General features: G+C 42.6%; 2 protein-coding genes across 14 annotated transcripts in view; both read left to right on the top strand.

The window, feature by feature from the left end:
• Positions 1 to 6,739, top strand: part of tjp1a (tight junction protein 1a) — a 127,880-nt gene extending 121,141 nt beyond the window's left edge. For 8 of the 13 annotated variants that reach the window (XM_088992002.1, XM_088991997.1, XM_088991995.1 and 5 more), the window contains 6 exons: positions 54 to 160; positions 244 to 503; positions 700 to 845; positions 948 to 1,168; positions 2,374 to 2,517; positions 5,106 to 6,739. In XM_088992002.1, coding sequence (XP_088848128.1) covers positions 54 to 160; positions 244 to 503; positions 700 to 845; positions 948 to 1,168; positions 2,374 to 2,517; positions 5,106 to 5,200 — 973 coding nt within the window. In that variant the 3' untranslated portion in view covers positions 5,201 to 6,739. The remainder of the gene's footprint in view (positions 1 to 53; positions 161 to 243; positions 504 to 699; positions 846 to 947; positions 1,169 to 2,373; positions 2,518 to 5,105) is intronic. The other 5 variants (XM_088992006.1, XM_088992007.1, XM_088991999.1 and 2 more) reach the window with 2 other exon arrangements.
• Positions 6,740 to 14,412: 7,673 nt separating this feature from the next.
• Positions 14,413 to 18,730, top strand: part of entrep2 (endosomal transmembrane epsin interactor 2) — a 107,733-nt gene continuing 103,415 nt past the window's right edge. The window contains exon 1 of the mRNA XM_088993229.1: positions 14,413 to 15,169. Within this exon, the coding sequence (XP_088849355.1) occupies positions 14,930 to 15,169 (240 nt within the window). The 5' untranslated portion in view covers positions 14,413 to 14,929. The remainder of the gene's footprint in view (positions 15,170 to 18,730) is intronic.

The following is an 18,730-nucleotide window of genomic DNA, read 5'->3' as shown; positions in this document are numbered from 1 at the left end:
TCCAAATTTAGTTGTCATTATTGTTTTTGATTATTTTCTTCTTGTGCTTACAGAACAGAATCAGTGGAGAAAACAAATACAGCAGAGAAAATATATGAACCAGTACCCCAGTTGACACCCTCTCTGCCCCCAGCCACACTTCCCAAGCCCTCAACTGAAGGTAAAATAATGCTGAACAATTTTGAATGTGTGGTACATATTTATAAATAAATTCTGAAGTTAATGCCAATAACTGTCCCTCAGCCCCGCCTTCTTCTCGAGAGGACACCGTCCACAGTAACTTCCTGTCTCACAAAAGTTTCCCTGAGAAGTCGTCAATGAATGGCACGAGTGAAAAACCTCCGAAAACTGTCACCAGCGGCGGGGCTCCACCAGCACCAAGCTACAACCGCTATGTGCCCAAACCCTTCACAACCTCTGCAAGGCCTTTCGAACGCAAGTTTGAGAGTCCCAAATTCAACCACAACCTTCTGCCCAATGACAAGCCTGATATGGCCACAAAAGTAAGTCGTGTTTCAAGAGGTCTTGGTTCACATAATGTTGTTATGGTTGGTGTATATAATGTTCAAGTGAAATCAGCTTGTGGAATGCCCACTGAGAAAATTAACTACTTGGTGTATACAAGTAGCTGTGTTCATTGAGAAAAAAATGTGCTTTTTCCGGTTTCAGGGAAGTAATATGTCAATTTTTTTGGAACAGGGTCAGAGCGCAAGTCCAGTGAAGCCCTCCCAGTCCCAAACCACAGACCATGATAGTGGCCTAGATACATTCACTCGAACAATGGACCATCACTCCAAATATCAGCACAATAATATCAATGCGATGCCCAAAGCCATTCCTGTGAGGTAACGAATCGCCTTATCCACGGATGAAATCGAATGCATTCTGTCAGAGATACACATGTGCGGTGTCGTGAAGATTGATGCTCAAACCTTGCTGCTTTGCAGTCCCACTGCCCTGGACGATGATGAGGATGAGGATGAGGGCCACACAGTGGTCGCCACTGCTCGAGGTGTCTTCAACAGCAACGGTGGCGTGCTGAGCTCCATTGAGACGGGTGTCAGCATTATCATCCCTCAGGGCGCCATTCCTGAAGGCATAGAGCAGGAGATCTACTTCAAGGTCTGCCGAGATAACAGCATCCTTCCTCCACTCGACAAGGAGAAAGGTAAGATTATCACAAAACGGCACTGCAATGATATTGTAGTGTCACTCATCATATTTTTGCGCTTTGTACTTTCTCTTTTGATCTTTGCATTGTTTCTAAAACTGCACCATGCTGCCTCATTGACAAGGTCACACTTATCCATGGGGCACCGCCCAAGCAGCCACCCCAGTGCTGCATTGTTCAGTGTATGAGCAATTAATGGATATTCATTTTCCTCTTGAAACTTGTGAGTGGAACACAAAGAGCGAATGAATCGTCACACTTAACGCGACAAGAGAACAAGCCTACCGAGAATAAAGAAACAGTGTGATTGACTCCTCCCAGATCACTTCTTTGACAAGGGGTTTGTAATTGTAAATGAAGACAATCATAAAACATCATCATTCACCTCGCATGTTAACTCGTGTCCTTGAGTTTTGAAAGGCGCTTATAAATGAAATGTATTATTATTATTATTATTATTATTATTTATTATTATTATTATTATTATTATTCACTTTCATTTCGGAATTTATTCGGGAATTGAAAAGCATGACGTGGAGTGCCATTCCCGAATTTCTTCGGGTTTTGTTTTTTTTCTTGCAGGGATGTGCGGATCAAGCTCCAGTCAGACCTCTGGCAATGTTTTTCCTTCTGATGAAGGGCAGCATTTGCCTATTGTACAGCCGCCCTCACTACAAGCTCAGATAACTCCAGGGCCATATGACTTGAATGAACTCTTTTTTTCTTATGAAAGAAAAGAGTCTAAGGTTTCTAACGCTGTATTGAATATTTATGTAGTCCTAAAACTCAATATTTCTGTGGGTCTTGCAATTTAAGTGAAAATGACAAAAACCCTCGCACTGGACTGGACCCATATATGCACATCGTCTAGCAGTGAATGAGTTAACAATCATAAATCCATGTTACCTAAATGCATTTCATTTAGTCGTTGGATTATTAAACACAATTGAAGCACTTTATCAATCGCAACTTTGCCATAGGATTAGCTGACATACTCAAATGAATAACAGAAAAACTGAAGGAAAATCACAAATTGGAAAACAAACATGTGCACTAGCATATTAGCATAGAATGCACCGCGGGCATTGATTGCACCTTTATGCCGACATCAAACTCCGATAATGGTGATGAGTGTATTCTGTTTTAATTTGTGGTTTTGGTTTCTGATGGTGTGTTTTTTTCTTCTGTTCTGTCATTTTCAGGAGAGACTTTGCTGAGCCCTCTGGTGATGTGTGGACCTCACGGCCTCAAGTTTTTGAAGCCTGTGGAGCTGCGCTTACCTCACTGTGCGTCAATGACCCCTGATGGTTGGTCTTTTGCTCTAAAATCCTCCGACTCCTCGTCGGGTATGCTGTGCTCTCTCAGTTCTTCGGGGTCATTTGGGCTGCCTCTGTCACTATTTGACCGTTGTGGCTCACCTGAGTCATTTTCTTCTAGTTTTTTCCTTCCCAATGTGATGTGATATTTTGCTTAAAAAACACTGTAAATCTACCCCTGTCATTTATATTGAACTGTGGTTATGGTTTCAGGTATCTCACTATTGCTCATTCATTTTCACTCATTCCCAAATGGCCTCTATGTGATTTTTCACATCACAAACCCAATTTTCATTAGTTTCATTCATTGAATGCACTCTTCCCCTTAAGTTCAGTCTAATGAGAACCGGTACAAGAGCCTGAGTAAAAGTTTTGTCGTAATTCGAACATTAATATCGCACACAATTATTATCATCATGTGTAGCTCAAACTACAAGTCAAACTCCTTGAATTTCTGTGGCTCTTGTAATGGATTTTATTAGATATGTGCGGCCTTTGTTGGATCTCAAGCTCACTTAAAAATACATGTGTGTGGATGCGTGCGTGCGAGTGAGATATACGTATTGTACATTTATATCCTGTAAATGTACGCTGTGTTTCTCCCATCTCAGACTGACACCCGAATCTTTGCATGTAGAACGGCTTTTATAGGTTTCTTTATTGACACCCTGACCAGTCCAATTAAATGTAATGTCCAGATCACTTGCGACCCTAATGAGGATAAACATTTTAGAAAATAAATGTCTGGATCTGTGACTTGGAGACTAGATCCGTTACGATCGGGCTAGGGAAATCCTCCCTTGAACAATTTTGTTGACTGCACTTGATTTTTGTACCGTTTTCCATCTAATTTCTCGTCATAGTTGTCAAAAAAGACTCAAATGCGATCTTAGGGCCCCAAAACCAAGTTAAAAGCTCAACTCCTGCAAAGAAATGAAAAGATCAGAGAGGGACTTATTTCCTCATGCCTTCAAGAAGAGTGGTAATTTTGGCCGTTGTTAGGATTAGCAGTTAATTAGCCTCATTTTAAGAATAAGAAATGGCAGGCTGCATGAGATGTCGGCTGCCTCCATTGTTGGGTTGAAAGCGAGGAGGATTATCAGGCTGTGTGCTAATCCTTTTATTGAGAGGCAAGGCTACTCTCTGGCCTGCTCCTGTCCCCTCTGTGACTTTCTTTTTATACATCGTGTCGCCACTACTCTTCTCCTACTCAATAGTGCTTTGCGGCTAATGGATGCTCCTCCTTTAAAGAACGCCTTATTCTCTGATCAAACTTGGAGTTGTATTTTTTACCATATCAATCTACCGTATGTTCCAGTATAGAAAGCTCACCAGTGTATAAGGTGCAACCCCAATGATTGGTGTATTTTCAAACTTTTTTTCATATATAAGGTGCACCAGACTTTAAGGCGCACCTTCAATGAATGAAAACATGTTTTCCAAATATTTTGCTTTTTTGATTGTTGCTGTGCCGATGACCATTTTGTGTTTGGGAGCCTTTTACTGAGCGAGTTGCTTGTTCTTTAGCCACAAGGGGACACAACTCTTCCTGTGCCGGTCCCAAGCCCAGATAAATACAGAGGGTTGTGTCAGGAAGGTTATCCGACGTAAAAGCCTGGCCAAAACAAACATGCGAATCAAACCTCTGAAGATGGAGGACACTGATTCGCTGTGGCGACCCCTTGAAGGGAAAAGCTGAAAGGAAAAGAAGACGTAAGGCGCAACTGCGTATAAGGCGCAAGGTCATATTTTGAAGAAAATAAAGGCTTTTTGGTGCACCTTATACAATGGAAAATACGATAGATTTATATGGCTTTAATTCATTTAGGAGAGTGGGCAGATTGCATGAGTGTCTATCGACTACGGATGTTGTCATTTGGATTGGATTGGATATGCCTTTATTAGTCTCACAGTGGAGAAATTTACATTTCACAGCAGCAAAGTGATGAAAGGAATGGAAGTAGAAAAACGAAATACATGAGCTGCTGGAAAGGCAGCCACTCTCACTTTACAGGTGATGATGAACTTTAGTTTTTCTTTTTTTCTTCTTTTCCTTTTTTTTTTAACTGTCCTAAGGTGTCTTACTGGCCCGTACTTTGTTATATGCTTTCACTTGCTATTTGGCTCAGATTTTTCTTTTGGTCTGCATCTTCAACCAGCTTTGCTGACTTCCCGTTGCCTGAGAACCTGGTCTGGTTGTGATTATTATGACAATTAGCACCACTTTAAGGTAACAAGAAGCAGAACCGCCAAACTCCACAGGAACAGAAATTGTTGTCAGACCATCCAGAATAACTGAACAACCAACCACGCCCCCATTTCTATTTAAAGTGAACAATTCACTGCACATTTACTGTATGTCCCCCTCAAGGGACTGAGGTGAGACTGGGGACATCCATGGAAGGATGAAATGACTCGCCGGTGTTTGGATGTAGGCCACTGTCTTTTTTTTCTCTATGCATTGCTGGCAGGCAGGAGTAGTTGTTGATGAATTCATATTACAGTTGTTCCATACAACCAACCCTGAAGAGGGAGTGCTTATGTCGCCATTACAGTTACATTGAAACCTAAAAGACTTATCACTCACCATCTGCTCCATCTGTTCCTTTTCCTCTCAGGTGACCCCAAAAACTGGCAGAACAAGTCTCTCCCTGGAGACCCCAACTACCTGGTGGGAGCCAACTGTGTTTCTGTGCTCATCGACCACTTTTAAATGGAGGTGGCGTGTTGGGGTGGCCCTCAATATAAACAGGACACAGGCACACATCAACACACGCTCTCACACATTCACAGCTGCACTCTACGACTCCCGATGGTGGCGTGAAGAAGATCCAGTCGGCGCTGTTTACAGCCTAGGCACTGAAGTTCAAAACCTTTCCCTTTCAAATGAAGTTTCGATGAAGTGAAGCCACTGATGCATGAGCCCCATCCCTCTCCCACCCTGCTCCTGCTCCAAAGGATTAACGCTCTATATCCAATGAAGTTTTTACATGAGTATACATGGATGGATTGTTTTCCAATTTGCGCCACAAGTGAACATATTTTACAAACGGTGTATTTATGCTATATATGCAAACGGTATATATAGTAGTCTAGATAAAACGTATTTAGTCCTGAATCCTTTATTATTTTTCAGTTCAGACGACTGAATATTAATATGTAGCCACATTCTTACACTTGGAGGGAATCTAATGACGGCGTGAGTCTCAGATGAGACAGTTGAAGGTCAGCTGGATCTAATAGCCAAGCAGCGCACTCAAACCTTTATTCTTCCTCGGTTATACGCCTTTTCTTTTTCTTTTTTCCGATGAAATCTTTGTAGCTTGAGTTGTTTGCTCGCTCCTTCCAGCCTGTGGGAGATCTATGCATGTTCTACTCAGGTCCAGTGGCCTCCTCAGTTTGCTTCCTTACTTTTCTTTCTCGTCTTCTCTTTTTGCACTCGTGCATTCAAACACAATAAGCGGTGATGCCTTATCTGCAGATCATTCACCTCTTTTCGTGACAAAAAAAAAACAAAACAATAATTTATGATGAGGACATGTCTTGTGTTGTTGGGTCTGCCATTTTTGTTCACCCAGTGTACAAGCAATCCTGGGTTCAGCACACACTAACGGTTGTGAAAGGATAACAGATGGTTGTTGGTCTTTTATCTCTATGCATTAGTTATGAAAACAAAATGGAAGAAGGTGAGGAAAAGTGGCTGTAAATAATGCAAGCATATTGCCTTGGTTCTTTTGTTTGTAAATGAACTTTTTTTGTAAGTCTTTTTTTGTATAAAATGTAGCGAAAACATGTTTTCAAAAGTGGAAGAGAAACACGGAAACATGATTTATCTTTGTATTCTGGAGTATACCCTCGAGCCTTGAAACGTTGAACCTGAAAGTAATACATGACACCTTTTCTACCAACATATTCAAGTTCATTTACCGTCAGAAAGTGTCTTTTTATGGCTACATCAGGATCAGGAAAGTGCTTGGCTGACAAACTTTTTTTTTATTCATTTGTCCTCCCAAAATGTACCCTTCACTGATTTCAATACTGGATGCTGTTTGTGTGCCCGTAAATGTATTTTTGTACTAATAGACCAATAACGATGTATGGCACGCCAGTACCGGTTTATTTTTAGACTTAACACATCTTTAATTTGATATTAGCGCTTCACATGTGGCTGATTTCTTTATTTTTGTTTCCTCCTCTGCAACACAATTTTAAGTATACCACTGTATTAATAAATAAAATAATTTTAAAGTAATGCTTGACAAAGATGTCGCTCTGTTGCCTTGCAAAGTGAAACGTGTTTGATCTAAAATAAGTTGTCGTATCTAGAACTAAAGGCCTATATTTAGCTGTAGTTAACTCGCTGTTAAGGCCATTATTTGAGAACTACAAATATATTTTCTTGTACCTTTGAAAACCTGTATTTTCATGTTTTGTTGCAATGTGCCCTGTGCCAATAATAATTTGCTACTCCCCACGCAGAGGGTCATTTCCCTCCACGCATTTCACAAGAGTGACCACGAGATGGCACTGGTGATGTCTCAATTTAATGTATGAATCTCAATGTCAGAAATTATTCCATTTGGGAGCATTGTGTCTCTAAGCAAGACTTTCGAGGCCCGTTGGAGGAGAAAAAAAGAGGTCAAACTCGCTTTGACTCCTCAAATCCCTCTAAAACTGTACTTTTAGTTTGGGGTCAATGTTCACGACTCTATCCCACGCCTTCACAGTGCCCACATCCAAAAGTGACCATCACATTTAAATGACTTCAGATTGTATTGCGTTCATATTAATGCTACCAGATTATTTCAAGACCCAACCTGTCAAAGACCAACAGCTCTGTGGTGCAACACTATGTTTGCTCAGAACCAATTGAAACATCAGCTACAATCATGTGTTTGGTCGTGACCAAGATTATGATTAAATTATTTGTATTGGATTTAATCAATGGCCAGCACGGTGGTCAGCTGGTTTACGCATCTGCTTTGCAGCTGGTTTACGCATCTGCTTTGCAGTACAGACGTTCTGGGTTCAATTACAGGCACACCGTGCCCGCATGGGTTTTCGCCATGTGCGCCAGTTGCCTCATTGTGGTCGGACCACCCTCCACATGCAAAGTTCTCAGTTATCTATCCATTCATTCATCCATCCATTTTCTGATCTGCTTATCCAGACAAGGGTTGCGTGCTGTGCTGGTACCTATCCCAGCTGTATTTGGGCAGTAGGCGGACGACACTGAACCGGATGCCAGTCAATCACTGGGCACACAAACACCCATCCACACTCACACAGAGGGAAAATTTTGAGTGTTCAATCAGCCTGCGCCTGCAATGTGGGAGGAAACCGAAGGACCTGCAGAAAACCCTTAGGTATGGGGAGAACATAATGCAAACTCCTCAAAGGCCAGAACTGGAACAGAACCATGTGTCTCTGCACTATATGGTCAATTATTGTTTCTCTTCATAACTGAATGTATCAATATATGCAGTGTATATATATATATATATATATATATATATTTTACTACTACTAGCTGTCCATCGTAGGTGATGATGACGCTTGCTCCAAGGGAGGGGATATAGGGGCGGGGGGGGGGGTAGCGACGTTGTCGCTGGTGCCACTTTTCATGGGCATAGAGCAAACACGTCCGCAGATGGAACATGGGAGGCCGTATGCCAGGGGGGTACCAGCCGCCCACTGGTGCCGTTGAATGCGTCTCTCTAATTGTCTGTTTTGGTGGATTTGATGTATTTCAGAGACAATCCTGGCACAAGTGGTCTGCCAGGTTTGTCGGTTGGAGGCCAGAGTTTCGAGCTTTGTGGTGTTGATGTTTGAGGAGGTCCGTGGTGTAGTCCTTGAGGTGTCACTTTTGCCCCCCTGCAGGTGCTTTGCGTCTTTCAGCTGTCCATAGAGGACTTGGCGGGGCAGGCGGTGATCGGGCATACGGATGGTGTGTCCAATCCACCGAAGATGTTTCTTTGCAACTGCCGCTTCCATGCAGATGGAATTTGTGCGCTGAAGGATGTCTGAGTGGGGAACTCGATCTTCCCAGGACAGGCCAAGGATCTTCTGCAGGCTCCGGATGTGGAAGACCTCAAGGGTATTAATGTGCCGGCGGTATGTGGTCCATGTTTCTGCTCCATAGAGAGAGTGGAGAGACATACTGCGTTGTATACGGCAATCTTGGTTCCAATTCTCAGGTTTCGGTTCGAAAAGACTCTGCTGCGTAAATGAGCAAACGATGGCGTGGCTTCATTTATACGTTTGTGTACTTCTATGTCAATGGAGCAATTGGAGGACAAAGTGGAGCCAAGGTAGGTAAAATGATCCACTATATTTAGTGAAATGCCATTGATGTGAAGGCTGGGTGGTGCGGGAGTTGGAGACACAGGTTGGAACATGAGCTCTGTTTTTTATGTTGATCTGGAGACCAAAAGACTGGTACAAGCTAGAAATGGTGTTGAGAGCATGCTGCATAGATTCTGAGCTGTGAGCTAGTACAGCACAGTCATCAGCATACTGAAGTTCGCAGATGTGGCAGATATTTGTCTTTGTCTGGGCCTGGAGCCGTCTGATGTTGAAGAGGTTTCCATCGAGGCGGTACTCCACCCGGATGCCATCTTCATGTCCGATGCCTTTGTGAAATAGGCACGTGACGGCAGAGAGGAGGATGTTAAATAGCACTGGAGCCAAGACACAGCCCTGCTTCACCCCAGCGTTCACCCCGAAGAGCTCTGACTGGAGCTCTCCGAAGAGTACTGTGGCTTGCATCCCGTCATGCAGCTGCTGGAGGATGCAGAGAAACTTGGGTGGTACCCCAAGTCTGGAGAAATGTTTACATAGCAACTCACGATTGACGGTGTCAAAGGCTTTGTTGAGATCTATGAAGGCTATGTAGAGGTCCAGGCGACGTTCTCTGCTCTTCTCCATAAGCTGCCTTAATACAAAAATCAGATCTGTGGTGGATCTTGTCTTCCGGAAACCACATTGCGTTTCTGGAAGCACTGACTCTGAGAGATGCTTGACCAGCCTACTGAGCATGATTTTGGCCAAAATTTTCCCTGCGGTGGAGAGGAGAGAGATTTCTCGGCTATTCCCACAGGCTGTTTTGGCCCCTTTCTTTTTGTAGATTGCAATGATGTTGGTGTCCTTCCAGTCCTTGCCATGTTCTCAGATGTCATGTATAAGGAGGTGCAGACGGCGCGTGAGGAGATAACCTCTGTGTTTGTAAACTTCCACAGGGATGCCATCAGGTCCAGCACTTTTTTTGTTCTGAAGGCTCATGATGGCTGGCCCGGTCTCCGAAAAAGATGGTGGGGTTTCGATATATATATATATATATATATATATATATATATATATATATATATATATAATGAGAATTTTGGATAACCTTGCCTCAAAGACGAAAATTCCACCTGATTTCAGAACATTGTCATCCAACAGTTCTTGGGGACGCTGGCCCAACCACCCCATATCTAACGTTCAACACTTTTTAATTGCCATCTCATGTTGCATTCAAAATAATAACCCCGCTGAATTCTGAAAATGTGAACGTTTACCCCTTTTGCATAAAATGTTTGTTTCCGTGCACCCAGACCAGTTGTAAAGCACCCTCCGGCATCCAAGTTATCCAAAGTAATTTTTTTTTCAGTCGGCCTCTATTAGTTAACTCTAGAGAAGAATCTCGCCAAGGGTCATGCGTGAATGAACTTATTTTGTTGCATGTCACTGATTTTCCTCTGACCATTGAGGGGACAGTATCAGTATTTTACAGTTTTCATCGGTAATCTTTGAACGGATGTTAAAGTCGAACAGAGGAGGAATGTTGAAGAGTGCTTGTACTATTTGGGAAGTTTGAAATAAGAAAATATGTATTTGCTTAAAGGACAAGACTGCAGCCATTTGCATCTCGGAGTTGCAACATGCAGTTTATACTTGTTTAAACATGTTAGGTGCGTCTTTCTTTCTTCCAACATAACATTGCTTCATTATAGAGCTTAAAGAGCTTGTTAAAGTCAAGGCCCAGGGGCCAAAACTGGCCTGCCATCTCATTTTATCCAGCCTGCAAAAGCAAATAAAACTTGTGAAATTCCATGATGCTTGCTAAATTCCGAACCACAATTTCAAAATGTCCCATGTAAAGCACAGTAACTTTAATTATTTTTTACTTCCAATTTACTGCCTTCCCCAAATTCATAATGGGCCGCAGAGACAATGTGGCACGCGGCAAAAAAAAAAATAATTTGACACCCTTGGTGATCTCATTTGCAAGTTTTATTTATGTCCACTTGGGGTCGGCACCTTCACATTCTGCACCAATCATCTATTATCTACTCGTGACTGCATAAGTCAGACAGGTTTTGCAAAGCGTGCTCTGGCCTATCGAATGACGTTATGTGGACTCAGTCAATCAAGAGTGACGATTTGGCTGGCCGTTCAGTGGCTAGCTGTTCGTTCATCACCTAGGATTGCCAGGTGTCAAATCCAATTCCAAAAAGTACACATCTTCATGAAGAGGTCATTTTCCTGCACGTTGTAGAGGAGCACCTCTGGTTTATAATAACTACTACTACTAATAATAATAATACATTTCATTTATAAGCACCTTTAAAAACTCTCAAGGACACTTTACAGTCACAGGATATTTTTTCTGCGGGTGAGCAGCGGCAACAACACGCGCCAGCATTCACTCATCCCGGAAGTAACAATTATCTCAAATTGGATGGAATTGGCAAATGAGATTGAGAACCCTTTAACAGTCCCACAATGGGGAAATCGGTAAGGTAAATGCTGCTAGATTCTGTGATAATTTATTACTGAAGAGAAATTCACCTGTTAAAATCATGCGCCCTTTTTGTTGTCCTCATTTTCTGTACACGCTCTGTGTCCTTTGGGACAAAATGTCCCGTCTTCAGTAAACCCACCAAATAAGCAGCTTAGTTGAATTTTTAAACACAATTTTAAATTTTGCTTGAAGAAACAACTTGTCCTTCACCACAATATATGATCTAGTTCTTCCTCTTCACTTGTATTTGTTTAGCTTCAGAAAATGAAAAACTTTTGAGAAAAGGATTTTTGGATGATTTTTTTATTTTATTTTATTTTATTGCATTTCAATGACTCTTTCTTCCCCTCCAATGAACTATTCAGACCAACACAGAAGAATACATTACAATACACAAATACAGTAATACCTCAGCTTCCAAACTTAATTGGTGTCACTATTTGTGAGGTAGTGATGGTGTTGGATCCCAAAAAAGCAGGCAGAAGAGACGAGCAGCGACGTCAATTACATGCTGCTCAGCAGCGTGTAATTGACAAATTGCATTAAAATAAAGTCAGCAGGAACCAAATCTCAAACATCAAAGTCATCAGAAGTACAAAGTAGCAAAGAAAACCATGAGTAAAAATCTGCCACGAGGAAACAAACCTGACAGGGTGAAGCAAACACATACAATGACCCGACAGTGAATTGCCGCGTCGGGAGTCCTTTTAACTGCCACTGATTGGAACAACCAACACCTCTGCAGGTGGGGCCGACAGTGCCACCCGTTGATCACCAACCAGATCGTGACAATTGGTTCCCAGAAAGTGTGTGTCAGGCAAAAAGTTCGTCTGCCAAACATTTCCCATCAGAAATCATTAAAAATGAGAATAATCCATTCCCAGGTCCCCATAAAACACAATTTTCTACTAAATTAGTCTTAAAACCACACAAAGAATACCTTGTGTTATGTATCATAAATGTGCTATTGGATTGTAATGAAAGAAATAAACTGTATTGTATAATAAAGTTGTTTTATTTACCTTTGTGATGGTCGTTGATGTAGGTGCCTCTTGATGATATCCGAGTGAAGTTGCTGTGCTTTCTTGGCGATAATACCCTCACTCACAATCTCGCCTGCTAGCTGCTTTTCTTTATTCCAAATCAACAGAAGTTTTTCAACCTCTTCAATTGCCTGAGGCCACTGCTTAGAGAACACAGAAAAACCCTTGGCTACACATTGCAACGGTCAACTTAGCGTACTAGTACTGGGACGCTAAGTCACACAAACGCACACCTCGTTCGTGTTTATTGATTATCTCCTTCTTCTGCTCGACCGTAATTTTCTTTCATGTCCTCTTTGGCTTAACACTAGCCTGTGGTGGGGTCTTTTTCGGTCCCATAATAGCAAATGTACTCTATTCGATAGCAAACCACGACTGCACTCAAAGGGGGTGTGGAAAACTAGTCCGCCAGCCGCCGTGGCGCTGTATGGTTTGGTTTGTCCGCCTCAAACTAGTTTGTATGCCAAGATTATATTGTCGCAAATTTAATGTTGGGAAGGTGAAAAGTCACAGTATGAAAACAAATAACCCATTCAAATAATTGTAGATGTAGCGTAGTATGTAAATGCATGGCCTTTGTGTACATACAGTATATATTTCTTACACCTGCATTACACATTATGTGTCTCTTCTCTTACTTGCCCACGGTGAGGAACTGGCTGTGATAGCTGGATCCTCAGTTTCCTCCGGAGCTCCTAAACTCAGAATAGCTTTTACCACTGCTTCTTCTTTCAATGAGTGGCGTTCCAAGTGTCTTTCCTAGCTTCTCCAGTAACACCCTCCTCTTGGTCTTCTTAGGCTGTATCAGGCCAGGTTGATCTATCTCCAGCTCACCTGCTAAAATTAGTCGCCCTAAGTAGGCCTGAAGGTCGGTTTCCTCCCTCTTTCTCTTGCTGTCTCCATATTTGAGAAAACCCATCAGATTTGTTATCTCAGCATTATGTTGCTATTGCTGGTGTGATAAACGGGTAGAATGTAGGTACAATGGGGGTCCTGAAGATGATTGATCGTACTCTGGGTTATATTCCTCCTCATTTTCTTCTGATACATTGTCCACTTCCTCTTCTGAATCGGTTGTCTTGCTGGATATCAGGAAAAAAAATCAGTTCTCGAGCCTCTTCTATGTCATAATGTACAACAGCGTCAGAACACAGAGAATTAGGGGTCCTGTAATATGCAGCTCCCCTATAATCCCTTGAAATCCACCCAAAAGCATTTCTGCCGTCTGCGAGAATGCCACCTATCTTGTCTGGTTTATGTCTGCTCCTGTCTTGTTCATGTGTACAACTAATTGTTTTGAGACAAATAAAAATTAAACATTCTGCGGTGTGTAAAAAAATGTTATGACCTTAATTTCAATTCGATTTGCCTCACGGGTCATTTTGACCTGAATACCATCTTTGGTTTTTTTGTACAGCTTCATTGGAAATTGGAATAAAAACGAAATTTCAATTTTTCTACAGTTGGGGTTATTTTGACCAGAAGACCACAGGAGGGTTAAGATAAACTGTGGCAGGTTTTTGCTTTCTGGATCCGATTTGACATCCCTCCACTTAAACCAGTTGTACTTTGCAGCAGGCACAGATGCACTCGAGTATCTTTTATTAGGTCTTTAATAATAATGATGATAATAATAATACATTTCATTTATAAGCGCATTTCAAAACTCTCAATGACACTTTACAGTCACAGGATATTTTTTTCTGCGTGTGAGCAGCGGCGGCCACACGCGCCAGCTTTCATGCAACTTTGTTCATCCACTGTCTGTCACACTATTTTTGCTCGTGTTTCTTTCACTGTAGTTATGCGGACGATATAAATTTTTATTCATTCCAATACAAAAATTCGAGCTGCATTAAATCTGCAAACTGAAGTACGGATCGCCTCTTATATACCTTCGTAAAGAAATATTTCATTGGATTCAGCCACCCTTTACCTTAGTTTTTTTTTTTAAATGCGCCCCCACTTCACTCGCCGGGATTAAAATCCCTTTTCACAAATCAACAGCAGGCATGCATACAGACACCCCACCCCCGAACACCCCTCCTCGATCACCATCGTAGTAAATCAGCCTGTTTTCCCCTTGCTGCATGCGCACAGGCTCCCTGTGGCACATTTCCAACAATTGCGCGCCCGAAACCCGCCGCCGATGAACAATTGCGGATATTCCACGATAGAATTCGACGTGCTGGATGCAGGAAGTGTCCACGCTGAGCCTTTGACGCCGTGTCTCGAATCCGCTCGAGCCGTTTCTGTCATAATCAGCATGGCGGCGTGACAATGGTGCAAGATTGGTTATCCGGTGCGTCGTCGGTGACTTTTCTTCCGAGGAATGGATTGTTTGCCGGCGCTAGGAAGAACATTGCTGGAGCCCTCGTTTGGATTTCGTGCGTGACGTTTTGTATCCACTCCACTCGCGTCTTCTTTCTTGTCTTCCATTCACGGCAGTTCAACTGCTAATTGGAGAACATCTTAATTGATGGAGAACAACCACACAAGGCTTTGACCTCCACTCTCGCCTTTTCTGCTTTCTACCCTTGTTTCTCTTCTCTCGTGACGTGTATTCGGCTCGTTTTTGCTCGCCCGACATTTGTTCCACCTCAATTTAAGGACAATGCCGCTGAACGCGTTGCCCCGGGCTGGCTTCGGCGCCCAGGGCTCCCTCAGCCCGGCGTCGCTGTCCCGCAGTCTCTCTCGGCTGAGGGAATACCGAACTCGGACGCGGATCATGTTGGCCCTCGGAGTCTCTCAGATGGTCCTGGGAAGCCTCATCTTGGCCGTCAGCTTCGCGGCTCTGGCTCTCACCACATCTCCCAGAGTCCGACACTCTTGCCCTTTCTGGGCAGGTTTCTCCGTGAGTACATCTTTTTCTCCCTCTTTTCTTTGTTTTACTTGTCTTGAACGATAATAGGCGGCCTGATATGTGGGTAAAAGCAATACGTTTTACATTAGATTTTTAGGAGATTTTGAAGTGGACAGCAATGTTTACCTGAACTTTGAAAAAGCATACCTGTCTAGATTAGAACAAGGGTGTCAAAATCATTTTTTTGCCACGGGCCACATTGTAGTTCCGGTTTCCTCTCGGGGCGTTATACTTTTAGGGAAGCCATTAGAATGTAAAATCCCTTCCATATATTACATATATTTCACACAACAAATTAATGAATAACTAGATTTCATTTTTGAAGATAAAAATAACTGTTATTGTGGTTGACATCGGACAATTTGAAATTTTGGTTCAGACTTTAGCAAGCATCATGGAATTTCACAAGTTTAATTTCCTTTCACGGGCCAAATAAAATGATGCAACGGGCAAGATTTTGCCCCTGGGCCTTGAATTTCACACCCGTGTGTTGACCCTAAAGTTGTCACGTGTCAGTTTGTGACAAACTGTCAGGCCCTACCTGCAGTGGCACAGGTGTTGGTCATTTTCATCGGTGGCAGTTAACTCATTCACTGCCAGACGTACAAAAATGTGTCCACTCCAGTGCCAGGGTTTTTGTTATTGTTCCTGAATAAATTATTTTTATTTTATTATTTTATTCTTGAATAAATTCCTGATTGGCAGTGAATGAGTTAAAAGGACTCCTGGCATGACCATTCAGTGTCGGGTCATTGTTTGTTCCTTCCTGCCAAGTTTGTTTCATCTTTTCTGGTTTGCTTTGTTTTCAGTCATGTTTTAGTCATGGTTTTGTTTAATACTTTGGACCTTTTTATTTTAAATACAGTACTTTGATGTTTGAGATTTTTTTTCCTGCCGACATTATTCAATAGAATTTGTCAAATACACCCTACTCGTCCCTCCTGCCTGCATCTTTGGGGTCCACCACGTAAGTCACGCCACCAAACCAAAGTGTCACAAAACGTCGCCACACTGATATTTACCATCTATTGGACATTTTATTCAGCCACGACAAGTCACCAGCATCGATAGATAAACATTATTTGTGGTAAATATTTTGAAGACCACTTCTGGGAAATTGAACAAGCGTTAAATTTAGAGGCTTTTCGTGGAATGATGTGTCAATAAGAAATTGATTTATGCCTGTGCGACATACTTCCCGTGTCATCAGGGGCAGCCCTTTGGTTGACCAATTTGCACCCCGACCTTGCAGTGCACAGGTGCAAGGTTCAATTCCGGCCTTCCTGTGTGGAGTGTGCATGTTCCTCCCGTGCCTGCATGGCTTTTTCTCTGGGTACTCCGGTTTCCTCCCACATTTCAAAAACATGAATGGCAGGTTCATGAAACTGTCCCGAGGAGTGAGTGTGAGCGCTGGTGGTTGTATGTCACTCCGTGTCCTGCGATTGGCTGGCAAATGGTTCAGGGTGTACCATGCCTACTGCCCAAAGACTGGGGCTCCAACATCCTCCATGACACTTGTGAGAATAACATGGGTCAGAAAATAAATAGATAAATAGATGGATGGATGATGTCATCAGTCATTATGAATACCATACGCATCAGCCTTCTTGAAAAATATATGGAAGACATCAGTGCAATCTTGTTGGATGATTTGTAAGTCATGGCAGATTTACAACAACATAGCTTTGGTGGCTATGATCTTGTCTTCGAGCTTTTTGCCAAACATGTTCAGTTTATTGGACACGGTTTGAGAAGTTCCAGATGAAACACACATGTTCCAATTGTTGAAGCAGGGGTGCTGCTTGGTGCTTCATGTCAATTTCCTTGACTAAAAAAAATGATTTGCAAGGGCCACTTGTGGTGACGGCGTCTCAGAATTGTCATTGCTGCCAATGCAGAACTCTTAAAAGTACAGAAAATAGCAACTGCCTGAAAAAAAATGTGCGTGGTGAGGCGATGACAACACATTGCTTTATTTTCTTCTTTTTTTGTGCACAGGATTGGAACCACTGAGGCTGAATGGAGTACAATATAGTTGGCCTATATTATTTTGGTTTGCAAAATGTGTCACTTTGTGAACAATGAAAATTGAAAAAAGCAGTTGCTCTCGTTCTGAACTATCAACACCTAAAAATGCACCAAAATTTTGGATTGGATTACGCTTTATTAGTCTTGCAGTGGAGAAATTTACATTTCACAGCAGCAAAGTTATAAAAGGTAAAGAAAGAAAGGAGTTGAAAAACAAAATACAGGAGCTGCAGTAAAAGCAGCCACACTAGCGGCCCCATCTTGAAGTCAAAACAACAACAAAAAACTAAATAACAAATAATGTGACACAACACAAAAGACACAGACATGCATTCAATCTTAAGCACTTTCTGCACCCTCTTTGTTTTATGAAGCAGTTCTAGATGAAAGAAGAGAGGATCAAAATGTCCTTTTCGCCAGTGGATCAGGGACGTCATTGTGAAATGTGCACATCAACTACAAGCTAACTGTTGAAGGCAAACACGATGCCGTAGCAGCCATTAACGAAGAGATTGTCTCATATCTCCTGTCCCACATCAATCCGCTTCAATTCCAAGTCAGTTCCACATACGCATCGGCGCTCTGCGCTGACGCTCCTTTCTTATTATCGCGGGCTCCTCAAGCCATGCATCCATCCAGCCACAGACTGTCCAACTGCACCGACCTTTCCGCTGAACAAAGTGGGACTGTGAAGATGCTGCCCATGACAGGCACAAAAAAAGCACAATGGCCCCAGAGCTGTCCAGCGATGACAGTCAAATGGCACCGACATTCCTCTCAATTAACCATTCAGTCCAGTCTCCTCTTTGATGAATGTCAAAGAGGAGTGCCAAAAATGCTGAAAAACAATCCGTATCTTTTCCACACGACGCACAACAACTTAAAGTGACAAAAGAAAACACAAAAACAATAAAAACAGCAAGGCTCATGAGAGCATTTGCTGACGGCTGCTTACTTGAGTGCCATCTTGGAATTCTTTTTAATGGTATTTTTATTTATTTATTTTACGTATTTATTTTTAACGGTCTTAACAGGGGCGGCCCGGTAGTCGAGTGGTTAGGACACTGGCTTCACAGTGCAGAGGTTCGCGTCCCGGTCCGGCCTCCCTGTGTGGAGCTTGCATGTTCTCCCCGGACCCGTGTGGGTTTTCTCCAGGTCCTCCGGTTTCCTCCCACACTCCAAAAACATGCATGGCAGGCAGATTGATCACTCCAAATTGTCCCTAGGTGTGAGTGTGAGAGTCACTGTTTGACGTCTTTGTGTGCCCTGCGATTGGCTGGCAACCAATTCAGGGTGTCCCCCGCCTCATGCCCGAAGACAGCTGAGATAGGCTCCAACACCCCCCGCGACCCTAATGAGAAATAAGCGGTACAGAAAATTTTGCTGAAACCAGACAGTTTAGATGATGAGTGGCCTTATCTGTTGTTATAATACTTCATGTTATGTCACAGGAAATGAATCAACCCTTTGAAGCACACCAAACGGAGATTCTGTGAGGTGTTGTGTGACCTCAATATTTGGCTC

Source organism: Hippocampus bargibanti, linkage group LG03 (assembly GCF_051943395.1).
Source record: "Hippocampus bargibanti isolate YZ-2025 linkage group LG03, ASM5194339v1, whole genome shotgun sequence".
NCBI classification, from domain to species: domain Eukaryota; kingdom Metazoa; phylum Chordata; class Actinopteri; order Syngnathiformes; family Syngnathidae; genus Hippocampus; species Hippocampus bargibanti.
Note: the sequence above shows the minus strand (reverse complement) of the source record. Positions and strands in the feature narration are given on the sequence as shown.